This window comes from Trematomus bernacchii, unplaced genomic scaffold (assembly GCF_902827165.1).
Source record: "Trematomus bernacchii unplaced genomic scaffold, fTreBer1.1, whole genome shotgun sequence".
In the NCBI taxonomy this organism is placed as follows: domain Eukaryota; kingdom Metazoa; phylum Chordata; class Actinopteri; order Perciformes; family Nototheniidae; genus Trematomus; species Trematomus bernacchii.
Genome location: NW_022987531.1, coordinates 206,005 through 231,711, shown reverse-complemented (window position 1 = coordinate 231,711; position 25,707 = coordinate 206,005). Strand labels below are relative to the sequence as shown.

Genomic DNA, 25,707 nt, shown 5'->3' with positions numbered 1-25,707 from the left:
CCTTGACATGCTTCACGTTTTGAAATTCACATGTAAGAGGTTTATCTCTCATTCAGAACAATGGAAACCTTTGATCTCTGCACACCTCGTTAGCTCAAATATAAACACCTGTGTCATGGAACACGATGATGTCATAACACACAGGTGTTCGTGTTTGAGCTAACGACGTGGTCACTGGAGTTTAACAGACTGTCTGAGCCTATTCTTTTCTGTCTGATGGAGACTTCATACTGACTTCAACATGTTCCACCTATTTTATACATTATTGGTGACACACAGCTGTCGTCGTTGGCTCAAATATAAACACCTGTGTCATGGAACACGATGATGTCACATTGACAGGTTTGGTAATGATGCAGCCATCAACGCATCTAAGCGTATTATGGGGTGTCATCAAATGCCGTTGCCATGGCGACAGACCACTCGCCATGAAGCACGATGTCGCTGTAAGTCCAATGGACACGGTCCGATCGTCCCCCAAACTTCGCTTCTATATCACCGGTCCAGCCCTCAACAGCTCTACGTCAATTATGGGATTTCTTCAAATGCCGTTGCCATGGCAACACAATGCTCGCCATGAAACACGGTTTTCTCATAACTTCAGTGAAAATGCTCCGAACGGCCCAAAACTTCACAGGTTTGGTAACGATGCAGCCATCAACGCATCTAACCGTATTATGGGGTGTCATCAAATGCCGTTGCCATGGCGACAGATCATTCACCATCAAGTTAGTTCAAAAGTTTGCAGTTCAAATATTCTGCTGCTTTTCCAAGCCTTTTTACTTTCTTTTCTTCTCTCATCACACATTCAAGCCCCCAGTGTTCATGTATCATTTCAATCTAAATTCTTCACTTTCTTCTTACACATTACATTTCAGCATAGCAGTTTAGCGTCAGATTTTCAGCATAAAGCATTCCCACTAGCAATTTCTTCAGGAATTGCATTCTCTAGTTTCATCTGAAGTCCTTTTGGGGCATGTTGGTTTACAGGTTAGGCATCAAATTCCTTTTTCGTCCTTGGAAATAATAGTTTGACACAACATTGCCAACTCCAGGTCCACTAACAAGCTTCTACATGAGCTTTCAACTAGAGGTTGATCGATTACTAATTTTTAAGCAGGCCGATAACCAATTTTGGCATTGAATTCTTACCCCTAGATTCCACCGGGTCCGTCTGCATCGCGTTACGGCTGCGCCACGGTTTTGGTCCGGCCTCCTCCGGCGTCATACCCTACCAGGCGCGTTTCAGAAGCGGAGTGTCTTGCCTGCCGGCTCGCAGTTTTTGTTGATTTGGGCATATTTCCTGGACAGGCTACTTTGTACAGACAAAGTTAATAATAACTGCAATATTCCAGTTATAAACGACATGAATCAAAGATGTGTTGCTGTATTTTAGTGGTAAAAAAATGCATTCATCATCATAATTATTCTATATATATAATTTACACAGTGCCTGTAAACCGGAGGAGAACGCTGGCATTTCTCCTCCTACTTGAAAGACTACGGAGGGATAGGGTCGGCAAAATTAGTTTGTGTGTGTGTGTGTATATATAGATATATATTAGGGCTGTCAGTCGATTAAAATATTTAATCGCGATTAATCGCATGATTGTCCATAGTTAATCGCAAATTAATCGCACATTTTTTATCTGTTCTAAATGTACCTTAGAGGGATGTTTTTAATACTCTTATCAACATATGAGTGGACAAATATGCTTTATATGTTTGTTTATTATCATTTGAACAATGACAAATATTCTCATGAATATTAAACACAACAACCTCTGAACATTACAAATATTTGCCTCAATTCAACCTCTCCCTCTCGTGTGTGTGTGTGTGTGTGTGTGTGTGTGTGTGTGTGTGTGTGTGTGTGTGTGTGTGTGTGTGTGTGTGTGTGTGTGTGTGTGTGTGTGTGTGTGTGTGTGTGTGTGTGTGTGTGTGTGTGTGTGTGTGTGTGTGTGTGTGTGTGTGTGTGTGTGTGTGTGTGTGTGTGTGTGTGTGTGTGTGTGTGTGTGTGTGTGTGTGTGTGTGTGTGTGTGTGTGTGTGTGTGTGTGTGTGTGTGTGTGTGTGTGTGTGTGTGTGTGTGTGTGTGTGTGTGTGTGTGTGTGTGTGTGTGTGTGTGTGTGTGTGTGTGTGTGTGTGTGTGTGTGTGTGTGTGTGTGTGTGTGTGTGTGTGTGTGTGTGTGTGTGTGTGTGTGTGTGTGTGTGTGTGTGTGTGTGTGTGTGTGTGTGTGTGTGTGTGTGTGTGGTTGCGCGCAGAGTGTGCTGACTTTTCGTACAATGTCCCACTGTCTGGCTACCTGCATAAAGTCAAGTGCTCGGCGCAGTTGTCGGCGAAATGTCGCTCCTCTGTTTTCATTGAAACAGCTCCTTATATCCGTTAGCGCAGCTAGCTAGCACCAGATGCTAACAACAACACGTAAGGTGTGCTTCGCTCGCGCCACACATACACACACCCTCCCGGGCCTGCCGGTGAGCGTGGAAGTGTGCTCTGCCACAAGCGGGCGGCAGGAGCAGGGCTGTCAGCATCAGCTTGTAGATGGTATTTTAAACTCGATGCGCTCTGAAACTACGGGGTGGCCGAGGACAAAAAATACACATGCGTTAAAATAATTAGTGGCGTTAATTTTTTTTTGCGTTATTAATGCGTTAACTTGACAGCCCTAATAAATATATATATATATATATATATATATATGCGCTCTGAACGTTCCACTTCCTGCCTGCCCGACCTTACGTTACGGCTGCGCCGCAACAAAAATAGGATTCAATCCTAATTTTAGAGGAGCCCTGCGCCGAGCCGCTTCTGAGCCGTAACGCGCCACGTGTGGTGGAATAGCACCCATTGACTAGAGTGGCCGCGATCGCCGTGAGCACCGCGGCGCAGCCGTAACGTGCCCGTAACGCGCCGCAGACGGACCCGGTGGAATCTAGGGGTTAGGCTGATTCTTAATCCTGTTATAAGATGTTTTTATTTAAATATTATTATTTTTCATTTTATGCAAAGTATAAATATTGGGCAGGTTAATTATAGGCTAATAATGAGAATTGTATATCATTATGGTATTAAAATTGATATAAATTACTATACTGGAGAAAAGAAAATGGCAATTACATTTTTTGTTTTTGCTTCAACAATAGTGATGCCATTTAGATTTGGTTATGTCAGGGCTATAGAATATGAAATCGAATCATAAAGAAATGTATGCTAACGGTTTACCTGTGTGCTATTGGTTTGACTGTGTGCTAACGGTTTACCTGTGTGCTAACGGTTTAGGGAGGGGGGGGTGCTCCTGCCCCGCTCCTGCCCCCCCCTCCCTGTGAGCCCAGTGGCCCAGTTGCCGTCTGCGAAACAGCAAGACACTGCGAAAAAAAGTTCCGCGGTGTCTCGCTCTCTCGCCGACCCCACACCAGTGAGGCAGCTCACAGTGTCCCGCTCCTCGCAGCAGAGAGCCTCGCAACGTCCCGCCGAGTGTGTGTGTGTGTGAGGAAGTCTGCGGATTGGTCCAAACGTAACGGCTCCGCAGACGTAGCGTAACGGCTCCGCAGATTGGTCCAAATTGACCAATCCGCGGAGCCGTTACGTTACGTTACGTCACTATACCTGAAATACGTCACTATACCCAAGAAGTAAACAATGGAAAAAGAGAAATCTCCAACGAGGCGTTCTGGGGCAGCATAGACAGGTCTTTTCTGTGTTAGAGTTTTACTCGCTACAGGGTGTACTTTGAAGGTTTGTGACTCTGCAGACCGTTTACATGCAGAAAAAGCTACATAACACACAAGGGGACGGGTAATAACCAGAAAAGCATGACATGGGACCTTTAAGGAAATTGTGCCCGTCTTCTAAATAAATAAAAATTGATTCTGCACTGAAATGCCTCTTTGGCAGCCAGGTGCATAAACACACTGAACAGTTGTTTTTGTTTTTGAGTAATCAAGCACCTCTTCAAAGACACATTTGATTTGATTATTTCGAACGTGTAATATAATAATGAAATGAAACAAGAGAATTATGATACTGTAGAAACGTAAGCAGTATCAAATTGATAAACTAAATATTATTGACTTGCAAATTATATATAAACAAATGATCTACCTAATTACGCATCCGAAAAGGCGTGGGAAGGAGTTAACACGTATTTAATCCCACCCCTTCTCCCAAAAACTAAATTAACATTTTTGTTTTCTTTTAACAAAAATAGATTATATCAATATTACTACTATATATATATATATATATATATATATATATATATATATATATATATATATATATTATTAATTTACGTTGTATGTCAAATTTGTTAAGACAAATATAAAAGACTATCTTTTTACATCTGACATACAAAATACATTTGTTATTAAAAAAAAACAAAAACATAATAACAACAAATTGTTGTTAATAATAATAATTTAATTTCTGTAAGAAAAACATATTTTCATGCATTTTTATATCGTTAATAACAAGCATTACAATGTCTTAAGAGACTCGCTGTGTATGAGACTCAATACTCGCTGGTTGTACTTTTGCGGGCATCCAATTCGCTAGGTGGCGATGTTGCAAAACAACTAGGGTCCCAGGACTGCAGCCCTGAAACTGCAGTCTCCGACGCTGCAGCTTCATACAGCGCGCCGGGCTGGCAGCCACAGCCGCCGGGCTAAAATGCTGGTCACATCCTTATGTAAACAAACACGCATGTAAACGGCAATTTATCGAGCTCAGAAAAGTTATCGAGTCCATTTTTATTTATCGTACGATAAGTCAATTTATTGATTATCGCAACAGGCCTACATATTCTTCCATTCATAGAAGTGTTAGACTGTAGACACTGGCCGGACACTGGGCCTCTGATGAGTCAAACGTTTCCCTCCATCTGTGGACAATGCACTGTTCATAAAATCCTCTCTGTGTGTATGTGGCCACCGGACACTACCCACAGCTTCATCAGTAATGTGATGATTTGTCTGAACAAAGTCCACTATTCACAAAACAAGGAGACTCTGGCCAACAGCAGTAGCACCGAGAGCCTGAAATAGAAAGGACGGGTGTTTGTGTCTGTATGTGTGTTCTCAGACATCATGTTTATACATTACAATGAGTGTTTTTATCAAAACAGCCTGATGCCCTTAGGGAGTCAGTTCTCTACCAAGCACCTCGCCCAACACAAGTAGCCTCAGTGTGTTTAGCTGGTTACCTTCACAACAACTAGTGCAAACCAGATGCATTCCTCTCTGAGTGCTGAGTCACACCTCGGGATGGGCCGCTGTAAAGATGTTCCAACTGGTTTGATATTCAGGCGACAGCTGTACGGAATTCAACACTCAGCAGCGGGAGTGGAACATAATGAGCAGTGTTTCCCCTAGGTTTACTGCCTTGGCAGGGTGCTGCTCTGGTACCCCCCCCAATTTGAATTTTTGTTATCCTCTGGAGCAGAAAGGAGCTGTGGGTTATTGTTATTGTTATCGTACAGTAACAAAGTATTTGTACATTAAAAAGTAATAAAGTACAGTGTTACACTGTACTTTATTACTTTTATTCAAACTGTATTCCCTTCTTATCATGTAGCCTACACTTCTTCCTTTCATTGATACATTTAAATCACCTGACTACAGCATATAAAATACCTGCTGCAACCCTGTGCTGCTGCTGCTTCTCTCTGCCTCATCCTCTATTGCTGGAGGCAGCTCCACCTCATCTGATCTCTGATATGAAAGCAATCGTGTTATGATCATATTGAGCTATTGGTGTGAGTCTAACATTAAACAAGCAGTCTGCTTGTCATACATTGCTAACGATACATTTTAAGAGGCCATTTGTTGAGTCACTGCCGCTAAATGCCCGTAGCATCAAGCTAGCAAATCCTGCATTAGCCTCACATCAACAGGTGTATATCCAATTATCCTGAGCTAATTTACTGAATAAACCAACTCACATCTCCTGTCTTTTTTTTCACCCAACTCATTAGACTATTCTTCTGCTGGCGTTTCATTGTTGTTTTCTGTCAAATTCAATACTGTAGTTCAAAACCGCGGTACCTGCTCACCATCTGTGAGCTATTTTTAGAATGCGCGCGGCACGCTACGTTCGTTGTCGCGTTCGCGCGCGTCCACCTGGGCAGGCTGTGGGTGTTTCTCAATGTCGAGTAAAGCTGCTTCAGAGCCACTATTTCAAGCATACTACGTCATCGAGTGCCGCCGAAGTACTGTTCCAATCTCCAGCATACTTGGAAATCTACCGAGCCCGGCGTACTCCGTTTGGAGAAATATCGAGGCTGCACATGAGTAGACTCCGCGGTCTTAAAATCCCCACAATGCTTTGTGCACGGACCAATTTCCCCAAATCTGTGGCGGAAGATGTAAGGCGGGGCCTCTCATATGACGCACACCTGCACACTTGCTAGCGTGTTCCACACTTCGTTTTCCGAATGCCAGGAAGTATTCTTGCCTCGCTTCTGAAGCAAGATGCTTGGCAGACATGTGCTACCAAGCAAGCGTACTCGCGATTGAGAAACACCCTGTGTGTGTCCTTCTCCGTGACGATAATGGCTTGAGGTTAAAAAATAATAATAAACTAATTTGAAACTGGGGGGGGGGACACAAACGGGCAGACAGCAGAGCTCGGGGCAATAATGCAGATTTGTTTGACTTTTTTACACTTTGTTGTTCTCCTCCTTTCCTCCGCTCTTGTCTCTGATTGTGAGTGTGTGTGTGTTTGTGTGGGGGGGGGGGGGGGGGGGGGGGGGGGGGAGGGGGGAGGGGAGCTTTTAGCTACAAAAATGCAGAAAAAGCTTAATATTTAAAAAAGGTATAAACAACAACATGTATAGCCTTGATGTCCTGAAATAGCTGAATAATGTAATAGTTGAATGGTTTCTGCAGCTGAAAATAGGCTGAAGGAGTTAAATATCAGATGTAAGTAGTAGTGAATGAATTTGTATTAAGATGAGAAAAGAAAGTAAAAAGGCTTGGGAAAGCAGCAGAATATTTGAACTGCAAACTTTTGAACTAACTTGATGGTGAATTATCTGTCGCCATGGTAACGGCATTTGATGACACCCCATAATATGCTTAGATGTGTTGATGGCTGCATCGTTACCAAACCTGTGAAGTTTTGGGCCATTTCGAGCATTTTCACTGAAGTTATGAGAAAACCGTGTTTCATGGTGAGCATTGTGTTGCCATGGCAACGGCATTTGAAAAAATCTCAAAACTGTCCCGTAGATGTCTTCACGGCTGGACTGTTAGCACACAATGTGAAGTTTGAGCACTTTTTGAACATTTTCATAGGAGTTATACATTACATTAGGAGGTTACATTACTCTCTCTCTTCTCTTGATCGCCCTCTCTCTTCTCTTGATCACCCTCTCAATCTTCTATCGCCCTCTCTCTCTCCTCTTGATCGCCCTCTCTCTCTCCTCTTGATCGCCCTCTCTCTTCTCTTGATCGCCCTCTCTCTCTTCTCTTGATCACCCTCTCACTCTTCTCTTGATCGCTCTCTCTCTTCTCTTGATCGCCCTCTCTCTCTTCTCTTGATCGCCCTCTCTCTCTTATCTCTCTCTTCTCTTGCTCGCCCTCTCTCTTCTCTTGATCGCTCTCTCTCTTCTCTTGATCGCCCTCTCTCTCTCCTCTTGATCACCCTCTCTCTTCTCTTGATCGCCCTCTCTCTCTCTTCTCTTGATCACCCTCTCACTCTTCTATCACCCTCTCTCTTCTCTTGATCGCCCTCTCTCTTCTCTTGATCGCCCTCTCTCTCTTCTCTTGATCGCCCTCTCTCTCTTCTCTTGATCGCCCTCTCTCTCTCCTCTTGATCGCCCTCTCTCTCTCCTCTTGATCGCCCTCTCTCTCTCCTCTTGATCGCCCTCTCTCTTCTCTTGATTGCCCTCTCTCTCTCCTCTTGATCGCCCTCTCTCTCTCCTCTTGATCGCCCTCTCTCTTCTCTTGATCGCCCTCTCTCTCTTCTCTTGATCACCCTCTCACTCTTCTCTTGATCGCTCTCTCTCTTCTCTTGATCGCCCTCTCTCTCTTCTCTTGATCGCCCTCTCTCTCTTATCTCTCTCTTCTCTTGCTCGCCCTCTCTCTTCTCTTGATCGCTCTCTCTCTTCTCTTGATCGCCCTCTCTCTCTCCTCTTGATCACCCTCTCTCTTCTCTTGATCGCCCTCTCTTCTCTTGATCGCCCTCTCTCTCTCTTCTCTTGATCACCCTCTCACTCTTCTATCACCCTCTCTCTTCTCTTGATCACCCTCTCTCTCTTCTCTTGATCGCCCTCTCTCTCTTCTCTTGATCGCCCTCTCTCTCTTCTCTTGATCGCCCTCTCTCTCTCCTCTTGATCACCCTCTCTCTCTCCTCTTGATCGCCCTCTCTCTCTCCTCTTGATCGCCCTTAATTGTTACAGCTCAAATGCATTGCAATGACTTCCATGTTAAAAAAAGACTTTAAAAAGCTGAATGTTTTAAAAAGTGTAACATATTTTGAAAAAGTTGAAAGTTTCCCCATCATGTGCTGAAAAGGCTGAATAGTTTGATATTTGAATGGTTCCTGCAGCTGAAATTAGGCTGAAGGAGTTAAATAAAGATATTAAATGTAAGTAGTAGTGAATGAATGTTTACAAACACCTGTGTGTGTAAACCCAGAGATGAAAGGTTACCATGGTGACGACTTATGACGATTTACCAACTGCAGCACTGAGGCCCATTAAGAATGCATTGAGGATTATATCTGACAATTTTGCCACCTGTTCAAAAACTATGGCTCCTATCAAAAAATTACCAGACCGTGAGCATCAGGGAACCCCAATGAACTATTTGTTTTTTTGGTTTTGTGTGTAAAATGTGGAGATGGGAGCAGTTTGTCTAAAGTGTACTTCTCTCTGTTCTGAAGAAAGTTCCGGAAATATTTAACATGGGAATTAAAAAAAAGAGTTTAAAAAGCTGAATATTTCAAGAAGTATAAAATATTTTTAAAAATGTGAAGGTTTCCCATCGATTCCTGAACAGGCTGAATAGTTTAATATTTGAATGGTTTCTGTAGCTGAAAATAAGCTGAAGTTATGGAGAGCCAAAGTATTGGCGGAAAGAATAAAGATTTGAAGTACTATAGTGGAATGCTGTGGCACAGCATTCGCACTAATAAAGAAAAAATCGAAGAACTATAGTGGAATGCTGTGGCACAGCATTCGCACTAATTAAAGAAAACCCATGCCTTTTCTGGCAGCTATGATGGACTAAAAGCACCTGTTATGTCTCTTGTTATGTGGCTCATCTGTATGTGTGCAGTTGCATTAGTTATTGTTTGAGAAGATTTATTTGTGATGCACAGTCAGGTAACATCTTGAAATAAAATGTATGTTTGTGTTTTTCTCTCTCTCTCCAGATACAAGCCCTTCTTCCCGTTCCAGGTGCTGCCCTCTCTGGGTTCAGCCTGTGATCTGGACCTGTCCGTCCAGGAGAACATGCTGGTGGAAGGCCGACTCAGAGTCACGCTCATTGAATGTAGCAGGTGAGACACTTCTCTTCTCTACTGCCCCTATTTGTCCACATATGTATTTTTGTTCTGGGGCTGTTCTTCCTGGTTTGGATAAAGTGTGCTTTTGTGCTATCAAAAATAAAATGGTATGCAGTTTTAATGCACACACACAGCCTCACAAACTCAGGCTTTTAAAGAAAAGTCACCAAAATGCCCATGAAGTTCATTTCCATTTTCATTATTTTGTAGGAAAAAAACATTCACTCTACTGACACAAACCATGACTGAGAAGGAGTAGGGAGTAGAAAACATGTCATTTAGCCAGCTCCTCACTCACTTCCTCAGTTGTTTTTTATATCACCAGTTCATAACCTGCATGAGTTGCTTTTGTATCAGCCTACACAAGTCTTTCTAAGGGGAAGTAATAAACTGCCAGCTAACTAGGTCATGAGTTACATTTTAAATCGAAAACCTATAGAAATTAGCTTTCTTTTTTACCCTGAAATGAAATGCAGTATGGGTGATTCGCCCTTTTTTTCCACCTGCCTAAAATAACTAAAGCAATTTCTTTTTTTGTCGTTCAAAGATTAATTCTTTGGCTTTAACCTGTTAAGCACCAAGCCTGTTTTTCATGTTTCAGGCTCGAAAATGACATGCCCAAAACAAATGACTACAACTTAACTTCTAAAAGGGTTATATGAATAATTTCTTTTATCAAAGCAAGGTTACATCTGTGAGTTGGATGTAGAAGTGTCAGAATCAATATAAATGTTTTTTATTTTAAAAAAACTCAGATTTTACATAGTAAAAAACTGTAAATTATAGTGTCCGTCCAAAAATTATTTTTTACAGAGTGAAAACTACCCTTGGATGATGGGTTAGTAGACTAAAAGCTTTAGGAATCCAAAGTACAACATATAATAAGTACCCTGTATCAAGATTGATGCAAAACAAGTGACATTTGACCTTTTTAGAGAGGTTTAGCCAAAACCACCCCACCTTTGAGGTGATTTGGGTGAAAATGTTTTTTTTCCCATATCTCTGGCCCCCCTTGCTCGATTTGGATGGTTGACACCTCTTTCTGACTGTTAGAGCCAATAGGATCGAAGGGGGAGGCTCCCACACACACACATTGTGAAGAGAAAAGGTGGGGGCTGCGCGCATGTAAATGTGCAGCAGAGTGAAGGATTTCTAGCTCTGGCATTTGGAAACGAAAAAGCAGTTTTATTGCTTATGGATTATCAGAAATAATTTCAAAGAGGGATACATTGGATGAACCTATGGATTAACTGCAGCATCGTTTTTTTATCGTTTTAATGCCATTGAAGACCAGTTTTGACCAAGGTAAGCCATGTTAGCGTTTCTAGACTTAGCTCCACATGTTATGATGTACGCTTTCGTTTATAGCGTCGCAAATGTTTATCACTGAGTGTTGAGGTGGGCACCACTAGATTCAGTGTCTCCAGGATACCAAAAACGAGTGGTTGGCTGTGCATCTAGGATAAGTAATAAGGGAGTTATTGTGAGTTTAAGTGCCGTTTTAGGTTACATTTTTTCGCTCGTGGCTAATTCAGAGGCTGAGTGTTAGCATTGTGGGTTTTTAAAAAAAAAAAAGATCAGTTAGCTGAGTTTCTTCCCGTTACATGGATATAAAACATTCATAGTTTTATTAAATATTAAGATTCCTTAGACGTTGTTTCCTGCAAATGACGCGTTTATCCGCCCGGTACCGGGCGGATGGTGCGTAACAGGTTAATACTTTTTTCAGTTTGAACCACTGACATGCTCACCATTAGAAAATGGACAAAGTGACACCATCTGGCATAAATCCATGTCCTGATAACGTGGCACCCTTAAGGCCCCTACACACCGGGCCGATTTTCGGCGTCGATGGATGTCGATAGATGTCTGGCCGTCGATGAGCGTCCTGTCGCCCTACTCAGATTGGTGTGTACTGCACCGTCGTGTCTTTTCGGCCGTGCCGACACCTTCCGCCGTCGATTCAACATGTTGAATCGGTAGGCTGTCGGTAAAAGGCCGTCGGCTGATTGGCTGTTCAGCTTAGCGAATCAGTGCATGAGAAGCGAAACGGAAGCGAGGGACCAAAACAAACGTTTAAGAAGGCACATCTGAGATTGAATTTAACTCCAGCTCTCGACACAGGTTCGGGAAAGCCCCATGAGCTTCTCGTTGTAGAGGGAAAACACTACCGCCGCCTGCTGGTAAGGAGAGTTATTGCCACTCACGCATGCACAGTTCGTACGTGCTACTTGGCTGTCGGCTGAAGTCTTTGCGGTATGTTCCAGTGCGACTGTTGGCCAAGATGCAGGAGACGTGAGGCGACACAACAGTCGGGTCCGTCGGGACGTGTTCTTTGGTGTCAGATTGGTGTGTAGGGACCTTTACACGTTTGTTTCTGTCATTGTTAATAAATGCTGTCATGACCTTTCAGCTTCTTTTGTACATTTAGATACTCTGTGGTATCTCCTATGAATGCAAACTGATCATCATTAGTTTTTTTGGGAACATTTCGGATTTTTAAAGACTAAACCACTAATTACTTAATCCGGAAAATAAACAACAGATTATTGGACAATGAAAATAATTGTTAGTTGCAGCCCTAAATAATACATTCTGAATAAGGGATACACTAAATAAAGAACATAATGTAATAAATAATATAACCCAAATATAATCTGAATCTCTACTGCAGCTGCCATTACACACCGTTTTTAAGACTCTAAATCAGCTGCCGTTACATCCCACTCTGTCTTTGTCCTAAACTAGCATGTTTAAACTTTAATTGGCTAAGAGTCAAACCAATTAGCCCTGAAAGAGAGACTTTGAGGAGACATACAATGTGTGTGTGTGTGTGATCAGTTCACCCATGAATAATTGATATGCTGCCTATTATAACCATACAGACTTCTTACATCACCTTCTTCTACATCATCAAGTTTGTGTTTACATGGGCTCCCATTTCCACCGTTTAATTAGGTCATATCACATGATCTCTATTTAAGTGATGACATGTTGTGCTGTCAACTAAACCAGGTGCAGTATGCCCTGAGTGTCCAGCAGAGGGAAGTATCCTCACATATAGCATGACATGTGAAATATAGCCAAAGAGATAGTGACCTTATTAAGGTAGATCAGTCTCCTAGGATGACCATACTGGTATCAAACTATTCCTGAGATATAGCAGTTTCTTTAGAGAGAGATTTACAGATCTGAGACTAGATCAGGAGTCCTTTTCTTCAGTGTCTCAGGCAGTGATCTCCTCAGCACACCAGGGGGCAGGAGGAGTCAAACAAATGCATGCTCTGCTCCATCCCCATAGCAAACAGTCAAGAATGGTGTGCTAATCGTGCTGACAGAAACAGATGGGGAAGGTTGGGATTGCACCTCATGGTTTGGTAAATATTTGAATAAAGAGTTTTTTGGCCGTGATAATCTTTGTCTTATAATATTGCTCTTTCATAAAAATGTGGGACATACAAAAGACAAATTCAGATCTGACAGGCTTCAATGAGCCACAACTGTTCTCACAGGCCACAATCCAATACATTTATATTTAGTTATAAAATCAGTGAAGTGCCCCTTTAAGATAGGATGGTGGCCATGTGTGACTTCACCTTTTTCCCATTGTTTTTCCCACTTCAAACCAGTGAACAGAGTATTGAGAGAACTGATAGTTAAATATTCTGCTGTACTTATACTCAAAGTGCTTTTCATTCTACAAGTCATCATTCACCCTTTCACACCTCGTTCATACAGAGCAATGTGCCACTTACTCTACTATTCATACAACACATCACGGCAGCCACGCCATCGGGAGCAACTTAAGCCAATTTCGATTGAAGCACTCCCTCGCAGCCACAGTTGTAATTGATATTTAAGAAACATGAGTACAACTACGTTTGAATTAATTCACAGTTTTTTAAAAGTCTTTGTGTGTCCTGCGATCTGTGTCCTGTCCCTGCAGACTGTTCATCCTGGGCTCCTATGACAGAGAAACCTACGTCCACTGCACCCTGGAGCTGAGCAGCCACCAGTGGAAGGAGAAGACCCGCAGCTCCATCAAACAGGTGGGTTCCCTTCAACACCCCACTTTACTCTCTTTCCTCCATGTGTGTCTTCCCTTCTTAGGTTCCTGGGTAGCAGGGCCCAAGAACTTGACTTGGATTTTGAAAAGTTGTAGCATTAATTTACCAACAAATAAACTATACACACTCCATGTGTGGACAGAAGCATGCTTTGAAGCTTTCACCGTGATTTAAAAAAAAGTCAATTATCATATTCAATAGATCAATCACAAAAAGAACACAATATTTGATAACAAAATCAACATATATAATTCTTAGGTTTTCATAGAAGGATAGCACTGTTTGTTTTGTGTAGCAGTGTGTGTGTACAGTAGGTGTGGCACCTAAACTAGCCACTGAAATATCATCAAAAGTCAAACACAAACCCTGCCTCTACAGATATTGGACACCTTGTCTTATTGACACATTAATTCAGGCTTATTTCCATTTTCCTTGCACTAATTAGATTGTCCCATTGTTGACATTTAAAGCACATGGAACATTTTCAGGCTCCTCCGGCAAACCTTTTCTAATTGCTGCAATTTAGAGATATTACAGTTATCACATCAGGCCTGTTTGGAAGTGACTAATGACCGCTTCACAGTGAAATGTCAGCCCTAATTGCTGGCTCGGGCTCTCGCCTGCCTAATGCTTCTATCCCCGCCACACACCTCGGAATGACATTTGGATTGCCTAAAGATTATTTGTATTGCGTTGAACAGTAATTGTTCTGCAGTTTGCTCTCATGTAATGAAAGTTGAACGCTCTTCCAGCAGGGGGCAGTGAAATATTGTGAGTTTATCTCATTACATATAACAAATATTTTCTCTCTCATTCCAAAACAACTGTTACATTTACAACATGGGTATTGAATTTGTCATTTTTATATTACTTGAGTTTACACAAACTGAATAAATTCAAATTAGTTTAAGTATGACATTTTTGGGAAATGTGGTCAGGTTCCAACTGAAATCAAAACTTGATGGATAATTCGACCTGCTGTCAGTCAATGTGTTTTCTGTTAATGACCTTTCTGCTGCTATTGTTGGACTAACTTAGTTTTATTGTTATGTTATGAGCAATACACATAATATTCATGTTGAGTCTTGCTTTTTAGAGATGGAGTAGTCAGGTGATTTACTTGATTCCAGATCTATTATTCACACAAAGTTGAGATCTACCGTAAAACCCCGAATATTAAACAACATTAATTTAAGACGTATGGATGTATAACTTAATTCAAGCATAAACCTTCTCTCACATTAAATGTGCTTCTCTTGTTATTTGGAGAAAAAAATTGTTAATTAGTTTATAAGGATTATGCCTTTATTATGTTATAAGTATGATTTAATTCCAACTAGACGTAGGATGTTTTGTTCTGTGTGTTAATCCCAGAGGCATATGGGTACAACGTTACATTTGTCTATTGTTTTAGGGAAGTATAACGATAGAGGTAGTGTTTTGCTGTACACATTGTAAAACCTAAAGAGTCAAATGTGTGATTTTGGGCTTTACAGATAAAATGATCTTGACTAGTCTGGCTTCTCAGCGTGTGTGGCTGAGTGGGGAGAACTGGTTAGAAGCGGTTGGTGGTGAACCGTGGGCTTCAGCTTTAAGCTGCACGTCACAAGGCAAGAAGAGAGCCATACTGTAAGTGAGCAGAACAAGTGATGGATAACATGTAGAATGGGTGGTTATCCGCTTCGATCAAGAATATAACCACATCAACTTCGTCAAGCTATATCGGCTTAAGTATGCTACCGGCAACACAGAAATAAGGGAAAACCGGAAATGACAACACACGCTTACCGTACGATGTCGGTAGCCCTTAAGGTGCAGCCAGTACCTTACCAATAAGTAATCAATATGTAAATTGTTCTCAACCAATACAGCCACCAGAACAGCCCTTTCCAAGTGGACACACTTCAGAGCACTTGGTCCATTTTTTGTTAATACACACATAAAAATGCAGATTCACGTTGGCATTTGAGCCTGATTTATCAGACTTCTCCAGTGTGCATGTCCCCAGCAGGACTCTGTAGTACGGATTAAAGGCTATACCATCCTGGAAAAGGTCAATTCCTCATCCTTCTCTCCACTCCCTTTCTCCCTGAAGATTGCCAGATATGAGTTCCTCTCTTCTCTTGTGAAAATAGCCGCATGTCTTGTGTATGTTAATGCTTTTCATGCCATTTAAATATTTTCTCATTTAAACCAGTGTGAGCCACTTGCTCCTGCTTTTCACTGGACCATGCGTCTGTCTTCCCAACGGGAGTCATCAGGATCCGGGTCCTTGGAGAGTGTTCAGCAGATTTATCAGTGCTTGTGTAAGCCTTCTACCTCCCAGTCTAGAATCACTGTTTAGTTTCTACACACAGTCACATAATAGAAGTCACATAACCAGTTAGAATAGGCCTGAGAAACACAGGCTGGTTTTTAATGAGCCTTTCAAATCACTGGCCTTCTCTTTGCTCAGTGTTTCAATTGCCAAATCAAATGTCATGCTTTATTTGAATAGTTAAATGTACAGTCAGCATTGTGCTCATTCTCCTCATTTAAATGTATGCTCACCAAGTCGTGTCCTCAGCTGCCGTGGACAGTGGTTCTCAAACTTTTTCTGTCAGGCCCCCCCTTTGGAGAAAAAAAAAAGTCGGGCCCCCCAACACAAATAGTCACGTAATGGGCCAAGTTAACATTTATTAAAATACATCAATATGAACGTGAGCATTCCTTTGCTAGAACAGTGATAATAAAACAATGCTCCATAAGTCTGTGTTGTCAAAAAATAAATACATAATACAATTGTGCAATCCCTTTGCTAGAACAATAAGTTATAATACTTTGCCACTTTGCAATCTGTGCAAAAAAATGAAAAGAAAGAAAATGCTGATATTTGGCAAAAAAGTGTGTCTTACCACAGCATCAGTGGCTGCAATGAGCCTGTTTGGCACTGCACATTTCTTCAAAACGGCTCGGTGGCCGCGCCAGAGATTTCTTTTGGGGGTGCTGTGCTGCGCTCTCTCTCTCTCGCGCGCACACAAAATGGCTCGTTCCACACACACACACACACAGAGCCGAGCTTGACTGAAACACAGAGACCCAGACGTACTTGTACTGTACTGTATCATATTATTTTCATGCCTCTGCGCCCCCCAGGGGGGGGCGCGCCCCCCACTTTGAGAAACACTGCCCTGAGACAACATCTGGCATCCTTTTCTATCCATTTGTTACACTTAAACATTTAAAAAAAATGTAAACTTAATAAAAAATGCTGGGTTGATATTGGACAATATGAACGTATTGCAATTAAATTGTAATGGCCTAAATTAGAAGTTATTCTAATTTATGTTATTGTTTTCCATTATTTGAGCCAGTGATTGTATGTAGAATGGAGGTATCAAATTCTATTTTGTAATTTGAACATGCTCTATTTCTAATCTAAGAATTGCTATACGTTATTATTTCACCACATACGGGGCTGTTAGGTGACACCATGCTTGTTTCTCTGGAATGATTCTCTTCAGTCACGTTTGTTGTTCTTAAAAATGTCCGCTGCCATCTATTGGTCGATCTTTCCTTCAGCCACTTGCATGTGCACACACAGCACCTGTGAACTGGGTAAATGAAGCCTTGTTCCATTACACGGTGGGAGATTGGGTCTGGTTTTTATTTATTACTCATTTATGGTGTGTTGAGGTCGGGGAGGGGGGTAGGGACGGGGGGACTCTGTGTGTGTGTGTGTGTGTGTGTGTGTGTGTGTGTGTTGTGTGTGTGTGTGTGTGTGTGTGTGTGTGTGTGTGTGTGTGTGTGTGTGTGTGTGTGTGTGTGTGTGTGTGTGTGTGTGTGTGTGTGTGTGTGTGTGTGGTGTGTGTGTGTGTGTGTGTGTGTGTGTGTGTGTGTGTGTGTGTGTGTGTGTGTGTGTGTGTGTGTGTGTGTGTGTGTGTGTGTGTGTGTGTGTGTGTGTGTGTGTGTGTGTGTGTGTGTGTGTGTGTGTGTGTGTGTGTGTGTGTGTGTGTGTGTGTGTGTGTGTGTGTGTGTGTGTGTGTGTGTGTGTGTGTGTGTGTGTGTGTGTGTGTGAGCCAAAACTCATTCGGTTTCCCAGACTGCTCCACAGCAACATGCAGCACCAGTGATTGGGAAGTCGTAGAGAAATATGGACATCTTTATCTGTCCAGGGACTCGGAGCACTTTCAAGGGTTAGAGCAGACCAAAAGCCAGACATTTGTCTTCCGTTCTATAACGTCTCATATGATGGATCTGCTTGTCATCTAAAAGTCAAATCTTTTTTTTATCAAAAATTGCAGATTTGTTTTTTGGTTGCTTGAATAATTAATTTGCAAAAGTTTTATTATTGTTTTTAGAATTATCACTTTTGACATTAATCAAATGGAATGTATTCATTATTTACATACATCTGGTATATTTAATTAAGTGGTAATAGTAATTATAAAAGGTTCTTGCAAATCTGTCTCGCTGAGCATTCAGAGCTTTTTATAATGAAACTATGCCAATGCACTCATGAAATACTGTAATAATTCCAATTGGACTGATTGGAGCCGTCACATCTGAGGATTCTCTTTCTGTTTAGTCATAACTAGGAAAATCAAGAGTCTTGTCCACAGCTGTTACATTGAACCTCAGGATCAGCCACGGCTCTATTTCTGATCCTCTCACACTGTAGTCAATACACACACACACATACACACACACACACACACACACACACACAACTGGCCTTAGAGAGGGAGAAGGCCATTTTATGCATGTCAGACACACACACACTGGTTTGTTTGATGTTCCACTTAGGGTGTCTTTGTGTCTTTAATCTGTCCCGGACACCCGATGAAAGACAGTTGGTTGATGAGGTGACACACGCACGCATGTAAACTCACACTCACACTCTCACACACACACAATGAGTCATTGAGTGTTTCGAGCAGCAGATAGGCCCAACCATTCGGGACTTAGTGTAGTAACACACCCATCATGGTATATTTATTTTATATTGGCATAACAATTTCTTGAATATCATTTAAGATATGCAGGGGTTTGTCTAGAAAGATATAGTATGAGGGCAATACTGTGGGTCTGTTCTTGTATATAAGATATATCAATTCTGGCGAGGACATGGCGCCCGTATAAAAGATGGCGCCGCGGACATAAACGCGACGTCGGAGCTCTGAGTAATAGCTGCACTCCTGCTGTCACAATATATTTCATCATAGTCTGATTTGTAAGTTTAAATGTTTTCGCAAGTGGAAAACAGTCTGATGCTGTGTTAAGGACTTGAAATGAGGAAAGTAGACGGTGTCATTATGCTCTGTCTCTCCTTCCAGAAATCAAGGCTAGCAGCACTGTTTGTCGTGTCAACATGCACATCCAGCACATCATCAAATAGTACCTTAGGGAGCCTATCACCTTTGTAATTTTCTAACGCACACATTAAGTTGTGGCCAGTGACACATTCATCATTCGCTTCCGCCTTGCCGTGCCAATTAAATGGCCTGTTGTAATTCTGTCTGACAACGGCTGGCCGCGCAGCAAACAGCAGATTAAAGACATGAGAGGTTGGTCCCACAAGCTGTTTGTTTCTAATGGCTTCTTCCATGAATCAATTCACCTCAGAGGAAACTCAATAGACCGGCTGTTAGGTGCATGACAGACGGAGCTACAGCCATATTACACATTTCTTGCTATTTTCATTTGGAATGTATTTCTCTGATCCTATAGGCATGATCTCTCATTAGGAGATAAAGGACCTGTTACTCAGGGCACACTGTGGTGATCAGCCAGATTCAGGTCCCAGGGTACTTGAGCACTGGCCTTTTTAACCAGCAGTTACTTGCACTAGAGATGTTTACGCATTTAAATACAGTATTAGACAAAGTGTGAATTTGCTGTTTACAAATATTCTTTCTCAGTTTAGTTATTTGTATTCTGAAGCGTCTGAATGAAAGATGTAGTAAACAAAAGATCCTTTGTCTCGCTGGATTATTATAGCATTTTACTTGTTTTCCTTTGAACTTTACTTTGAAAATACAGAATATTTTCTTTATTTAGAAACATTTGGTTTTGCTTTATTTTAAGATTATGTCATTTCCAATTATTAACATTATCATAATGGTTTCCTGAAAATAACTACATATACTTAACAAATATTATAGAAAATAGGAACTTCCCTAGAGAAATGCTCCATATAATGCCAAGTAAATAATAACAGTTATTTATTTATTATTGGAAATGTCATTCTCAATAATAAGTTGAACTCTGTTTGCCTGTGGTCAAATCCCAAATGTTTGCCTGTTCAGAAACATTTGCAATCGGCACTTCTCGATCAGACTAGGTTATGCTGGTGATTTATTGTTATTGGAACCACTGCCTTTATTTGACCTACCTATATCCTTCCTGGAAACTTGGTATCAAATGCAAAAGTCAAAATGAAGCGCTGCCTAATATTTGCGCATCACATGCACCATGACTGATGTTTGACATTTTGATTGAGTGCGTTGGAAAAGATCCTGCAGTGTAATGCAAACAGAAGTTGATGTTGATTTAACAGCTCTGTGTAATCCTGGAGTAACTGATGGAGGAACTCGGTCTGAATGGCCTTTCTTTTCATCAGCCAGGATCTGACAGCTGACGTGACGTAGGCTCGTCTGTTTTTCTTCTGCTATGTCACTGTTATTTAGAGTGATGGTAACCACTGAGTACATGTGCTCTTTGTACTTCTCCTTAACAACAATTATATTATGTAAGATGTATTGTGCTGCAGCAGAGACAAATGGAATAAAAGCATTTATTTTTGTCGGGTGCTTCCTCCCCAACTCGAAGGGACGAGGTTGTGTGTGTTTTAAATAGCTTATAATTTTGTTAAAGGGTCGTAACCCCCCTGTCGTGTTCGTTCCTCCCCCCTTTCTTTGTTGTTCATTTCTTAGTTTGTTTTAACTGCTCTCATGAACAAAAAAAACATGAATCATCCCCTCATTTTATTAAACACCCTTTTAAGCTATAAACAATGTCTCGGAAAACTGGTTTACATGAATAACTGCAGTGAATATACAAAGAATAGACACTGAAAATATAGTCCAAGATTAACATTTTGTTGATTTGTGTGTGTGTACTATCTGATGGACATAATCTAAGGTTACCCATTCCTATGCCGGTCTTTTTTGACTGGGAACACCAAAGATGTAACAAATTGAATTCAATGAAAGTGTGAAATGTCCTACTGTGGAGGACATCACAAGGCCTTAATCAAATGTACAACCCAATATTTATGATTGATGAAAGTTAATCGATGAAATGAATGATAAGTAAATGTTAAGTGATCAGGTGTTCAGATGTATGTTCCCAGAAGCAGAATGGCACTCTCTAGGTAAAAGCTGCTCCCTGAAGAGGGAGATAGGATGAGTGTTTGCATGACAGACAAGCGCTGGTGTTCAAAGGCGAGGAAACACTGAAATGCCAACTTGATAACGGGGGAAGTGGTGTGTTGCTTCTTTCTGAACCAGGGGTAGTGGTTTAGAATGTAGTTGTCATTTATTAAACTAAGACGATGTAACAGTAATGGCAGATTGATATTTTTTGATATCGGGACAAAGCCAGCTACAGAAAGGAGCGTGTGGGCAACAGAGCCACTGCTGCTGTCCATACAAGTGCAAATTAGGCAAAGCACCTTTTTGTTTGCCTCTGTCTCCATAACAACTCCTTTGTTCTTAATGCTTTTGAGAGCTGCTTCCTATGATAAAAAGGCAACTTGAAAATTCAGATTGAGCCACACAACAAACACAAGTGTTAAACTAAACTTCACGTTAATTTGACTCAACATCGGCAACTCACTGCTACAGCGTACATCCATCTTTTTTCCTACAGAATAAGGTTGTGAGTTAGTCACTGATACCATCCCATTATTCCATGTGTTGTGTTCAGGGTTTGTGTTTTCTGTATTGAAATTCTATGGATAATTGTGAATACACCAAAGCAGGGTAGGGTGGGTGGAGGTGGTCAATAGTTGTGAAATCATAAATGGAGAAACGAGCATCTGTGAGAAATGAATTGTTATCTGTAACTGGTAAACCAACAATACTATCTTTATCTATATTTGGATAGAATATTGCAACTGGGTAAGCTTCATTCAACAGTTGCGTTAAATTGTTGTATTTGACAACATTTAGTATTTATTGGTAATGCATTAGTTTTGCTTTAAAAGCTCCGTTTAATATTGGCATATCGTTCACTATGAAATATCTTTTTCAATCTGACCTTTTGAGTCACTTTGAAGAAATGACTGATGCATGGACAGAGATCCAAGATGATACTGGCTCAGGCACTGCTCTTATAAAGTCATATTCCATGGAAAGATGATGTGTTTTTGTCCCTGCCGTGAATAGGATAGTTCCAAAGGAGAGATCTGAAATGTTTGGGTGCAGACTTCATGCTGTGATTTAACACACGTCTGTGATACTGTGTTTGAGAACACGCACGCAGAACATCAGCGTCACTGTTAACCAGCTTAATAAGTACCCACGTAAACACCTGGGCAGCTACCGGCCATGCACACCCCCCCGCCCTCCCTCCCCCTGCCCTCCCTCCCCCCAACATCACCACCCTGGCTGCTAATTGGATGTGGCAGGGAATTGCTGCGCACTTGCCTCGCAGCGACTTGTACCCTATAACCATACACAAATCGATCTGACATGTGGTATTAGATTAAATTACCAAGCAGCGCAGTGACAGGGAAAAGGATTTGCTCAACCCCCCACTCCTGTGTCTCACACACCCTCCCAGACCTGTGGGGAGCAGAGGGATGTTCAGCCAAGCAACAGGAGCTGCTGCTCCATCAGAGCTCTCCGGAAAGATGGCTGTACGAGCAGCCTGCAGCCCCCCCCCCCCCCCCTGCAGACGGCTGTCAGAAACACATAACCCTCCCATGATTTCTGCATGGAGGCCAGTCCAAGCATTCTGCTGAAACAGTGATGTTTACAAGCGGGTAGGAGGGTTGCTTTAAAAACGTAATCCGTTACAATAACTAGTTAATGTCTAAACATGTAATCAATAACCTCATCTGAATATCCAAATGTAAAGGTAATGTATCCTGATTAATTTCTGTTACTTTTGGATTACCTCAATATCAAATGCATTGCAAATAAAAACAAGAGATAATAAATAACAATAAGATGTTTTTTACTTAAGTGTAGGTAACAATGTAACGTTAGAAAATAAGAAACCAAGATATTTCATATAAAAAATGTAGTGCAGTAACGTTTACAAAGGCTGTTTGAGCTTCATACATTAATCAAAAGCATAGACTGTATTTTTGTTGAATAAATCAGGTGCCCACTTACTGCCTTAAAAAAGAAATGTATTTAAAATTAAGAAGAATGAAATTAGCCTAATTGTCAGCCAGGAAGAAAATTCATTTCTTACTTCTACATATCATATATCAATCTTTATTTCAAAATGTATTATAACACTGTCATCCTGCTAGTAATCTCTATTTTTTATTTATGTAACTAATCTGATTACTTTTTTTATATAATTGTTCTCAAATGGTTACCTTATGTAATCTCTTTAAATGTTATCCATTACTCCCCAAGCCTGTTTACAAGTACAGCTGTTGTGATAGACAACAGTAGTCATCTTAATATAGAAAGTGCCGTGAACATGACAGTTTGTGGAAAGATCCCCGCAAGCCAGTTCACATTCACTCGTCATTTGTGATTTGTGTCAGAGCTGTTTCTGATTAGTGGACGCACCAAACAAAAAATAGTGTTAGGAATTGGTTGTGAATTTAGTAGACAGAAGCTCCTTTTCGTCATGCTCTTCAGCTAGCAATAGTCAGGGTTCTTACGGTCATTAAAAACCTGGAAAAGTCATGGAAATTCAAAATGCAAATTCCAGGCCCTGGAAAAGTTATGGAAAACAATATTTTTCCCAAAGTTTTGGAAATGTCATGGAAATGTAACTAAAGTTGCATCAAATATAATTTATATTTTAGCTAATCGCCGAAATAGTAATACTATAATGATAATACATACTGTATAGTATAGTAATGAAACATAAAATGGCATTTAACTGACTGGTGTTTTGCTGGTGAGAGATTTGAGTTGCTTTAGCGTGTAGAAGCTAGTAAGCCTATTGGATTTGTTTTAGATAGGGACAACATGTTTCATATGCAGACCTTATTTTCCTGTTCCATGTTAAAATAAACCATTTTCAGTGGTACCGCGGAGAAAGAGTAATTTTTTTGGTCATGGAAAATTAGGTAAAGGTCATGGAAAAGTCATTGAAAATCATTGGTGAAAAAGTGTATGAACCCTGAATAGTATACTTTGTTACTGATATGGAATGACGGACAGACTAACTGATGGATAATAGCAGAGGGGATGAAGGTTTAGAATAAAGGAGCATCGTATCTCCTGCTCCAGCACCTGAAAGCACTCTGATGCCGCTCTGATGCACACACACGGCTCGGAAAAAACAATGTTTACGTTGTCTTCTCTGTTTCTCGTAAGGTCTCCCTTTCTGTTGGTCGCTTGTTAGCAGACCCTTCACGCGATAGCAGAGCGAACAGGTACAGGAGGCGTAGAGCGAGGGATCATTGTCCACTAGTTAATCGATCGCAGATGGCGTCGTGCTCACAGATAAAAAGAAAAAAAGACGAAATGGCCTAAATGGGTCGCGAAATATACTTTGGCGGCCGTTAATATACCTGGGCGGCCCGCCCAAGTAAGGTCTATGTGTGGGAAACCCTGCTATCTATTGCATACATAATAGAATAGGTTTCACTTAGTTCTGCCTTTCAGTTAGTTACATTTCCTGGTTCCCAAGCCAAATATGAAAGTACTATTTGTCTGTTGGATCTCTGCTCAGATTAGTGAGTTTATGGCTTTATTTGTTTGTTATGCAAGCAGGCTCTGGTTAGCACTGTCAGACAGTCTATCACTTGGATGTAGACAGCTCATAAAGCTTGGTTTACACAAAGTAAAAAAGACAAAGGTTTGTTTAATGTAGGTAACGACCTTATGTAATTTTTTTCATTGATGTTAATCAAATGTTATTCATATTTACTTTCCAAAACTTGCTTGGGTAACATGAAGTGTTATATCAGACCAACAAAAGCTATATGAATTGAATTTAAGTGATGAGAAGTTCAGTGAGTAAATATATTTCATTAAAAATATGACCGTGTTAAATCAATGTCATTATTTTAGACATACATTTGCATTGCTTAAATCTACAATCTGCCTGCTATGCTTACGTCTTTAAACAGCTCCCAAATGTGAGACAACAGCTATAGCTTGTTTGATCTGTTTCCCTATTATGTTCATTTTGTTTCCGCAGAGAGTAGAGCTTCTGTTTTATCAAGATGATTTGTGTGTGCGATATCCCCTTTTGTGACATGATACGTCAGAGTACAACAGAAAGTGTAATGCACGTCTTTTATGGCAGTGAGTTTTTGTTCAGGGATCAAAGGAGGCCTGGGTTCGCTCCTGGAGGTAGAAGAGATAACTTTAAAGCAGTGATAGCTGCCATTGTTCTCCGTGGCAGTGTAGATAAAAGAGAGGCTGGATTTGCTGAAATGGATCTAGAATTGCTCCATTTACATGTGGCCAGTTCAGGGCTGGTGCGTTCTTTGTTTGTCTTTTCTGCTCAGAGACAATGAACCAAGAGCTGCTTGTTGTTTTAGTCGATGTTAACAAGGTTAGTGAGTGTTCACCCGGAGAGGAGGCTCCACACACACTTTCTGTCAGGAGACTCAGGGGAGAAGGGAGTCATATCTCACTCTTTTATAGAACTGTGTTTCCCTGCCAAACTGAATCATCACAGTGAACTATTTAATGAACTTTATCACCCATACAACCAGTTTCATATAACAGGGTTATAGATAACCCTCATCTGGTTTAGATAAATAGATAGATATATACTTTATTTATCCCAGAATCGGAAATGATTTTGTTGCAGCAGCAGTGTCAAGCATTACACAAGTAAAAAATGTTCAAAAGATACAAATGTAATACAAATAAAAATGTATTTAATCTGGCGTTAGTCACTGGACTAACTCTAGCATGATTCCTCATGTAGGCACACTGATTTATATTTCTTGATTCAAGGTTTATTTTTGTGATTTAAGTATGTAGCTTTAGGACATC

General features: G+C 41.0%; 1 protein-coding gene across 1 annotated transcript in view; it reads left to right on the top strand.

Annotated features, from left to right (window-relative positions):
• Window positions 1–25,707, top strand: part of pdzd8 (PDZ domain containing 8) — a 51,864-nt gene that overhangs the window by 11,675 nt on the left and 14,482 nt on the right. The window contains exons 2-3 of the mRNA XM_034122390.1: window positions 9,378–9,503; window positions 13,456–13,558. Of these exons, the coding sequence (XP_033978281.1) occupies window positions 9,378–9,503; window positions 13,456–13,558 (229 nt within the window). The remainder of the gene's footprint in view (window positions 1–9,377; window positions 9,504–13,455; window positions 13,559–25,707) is intronic.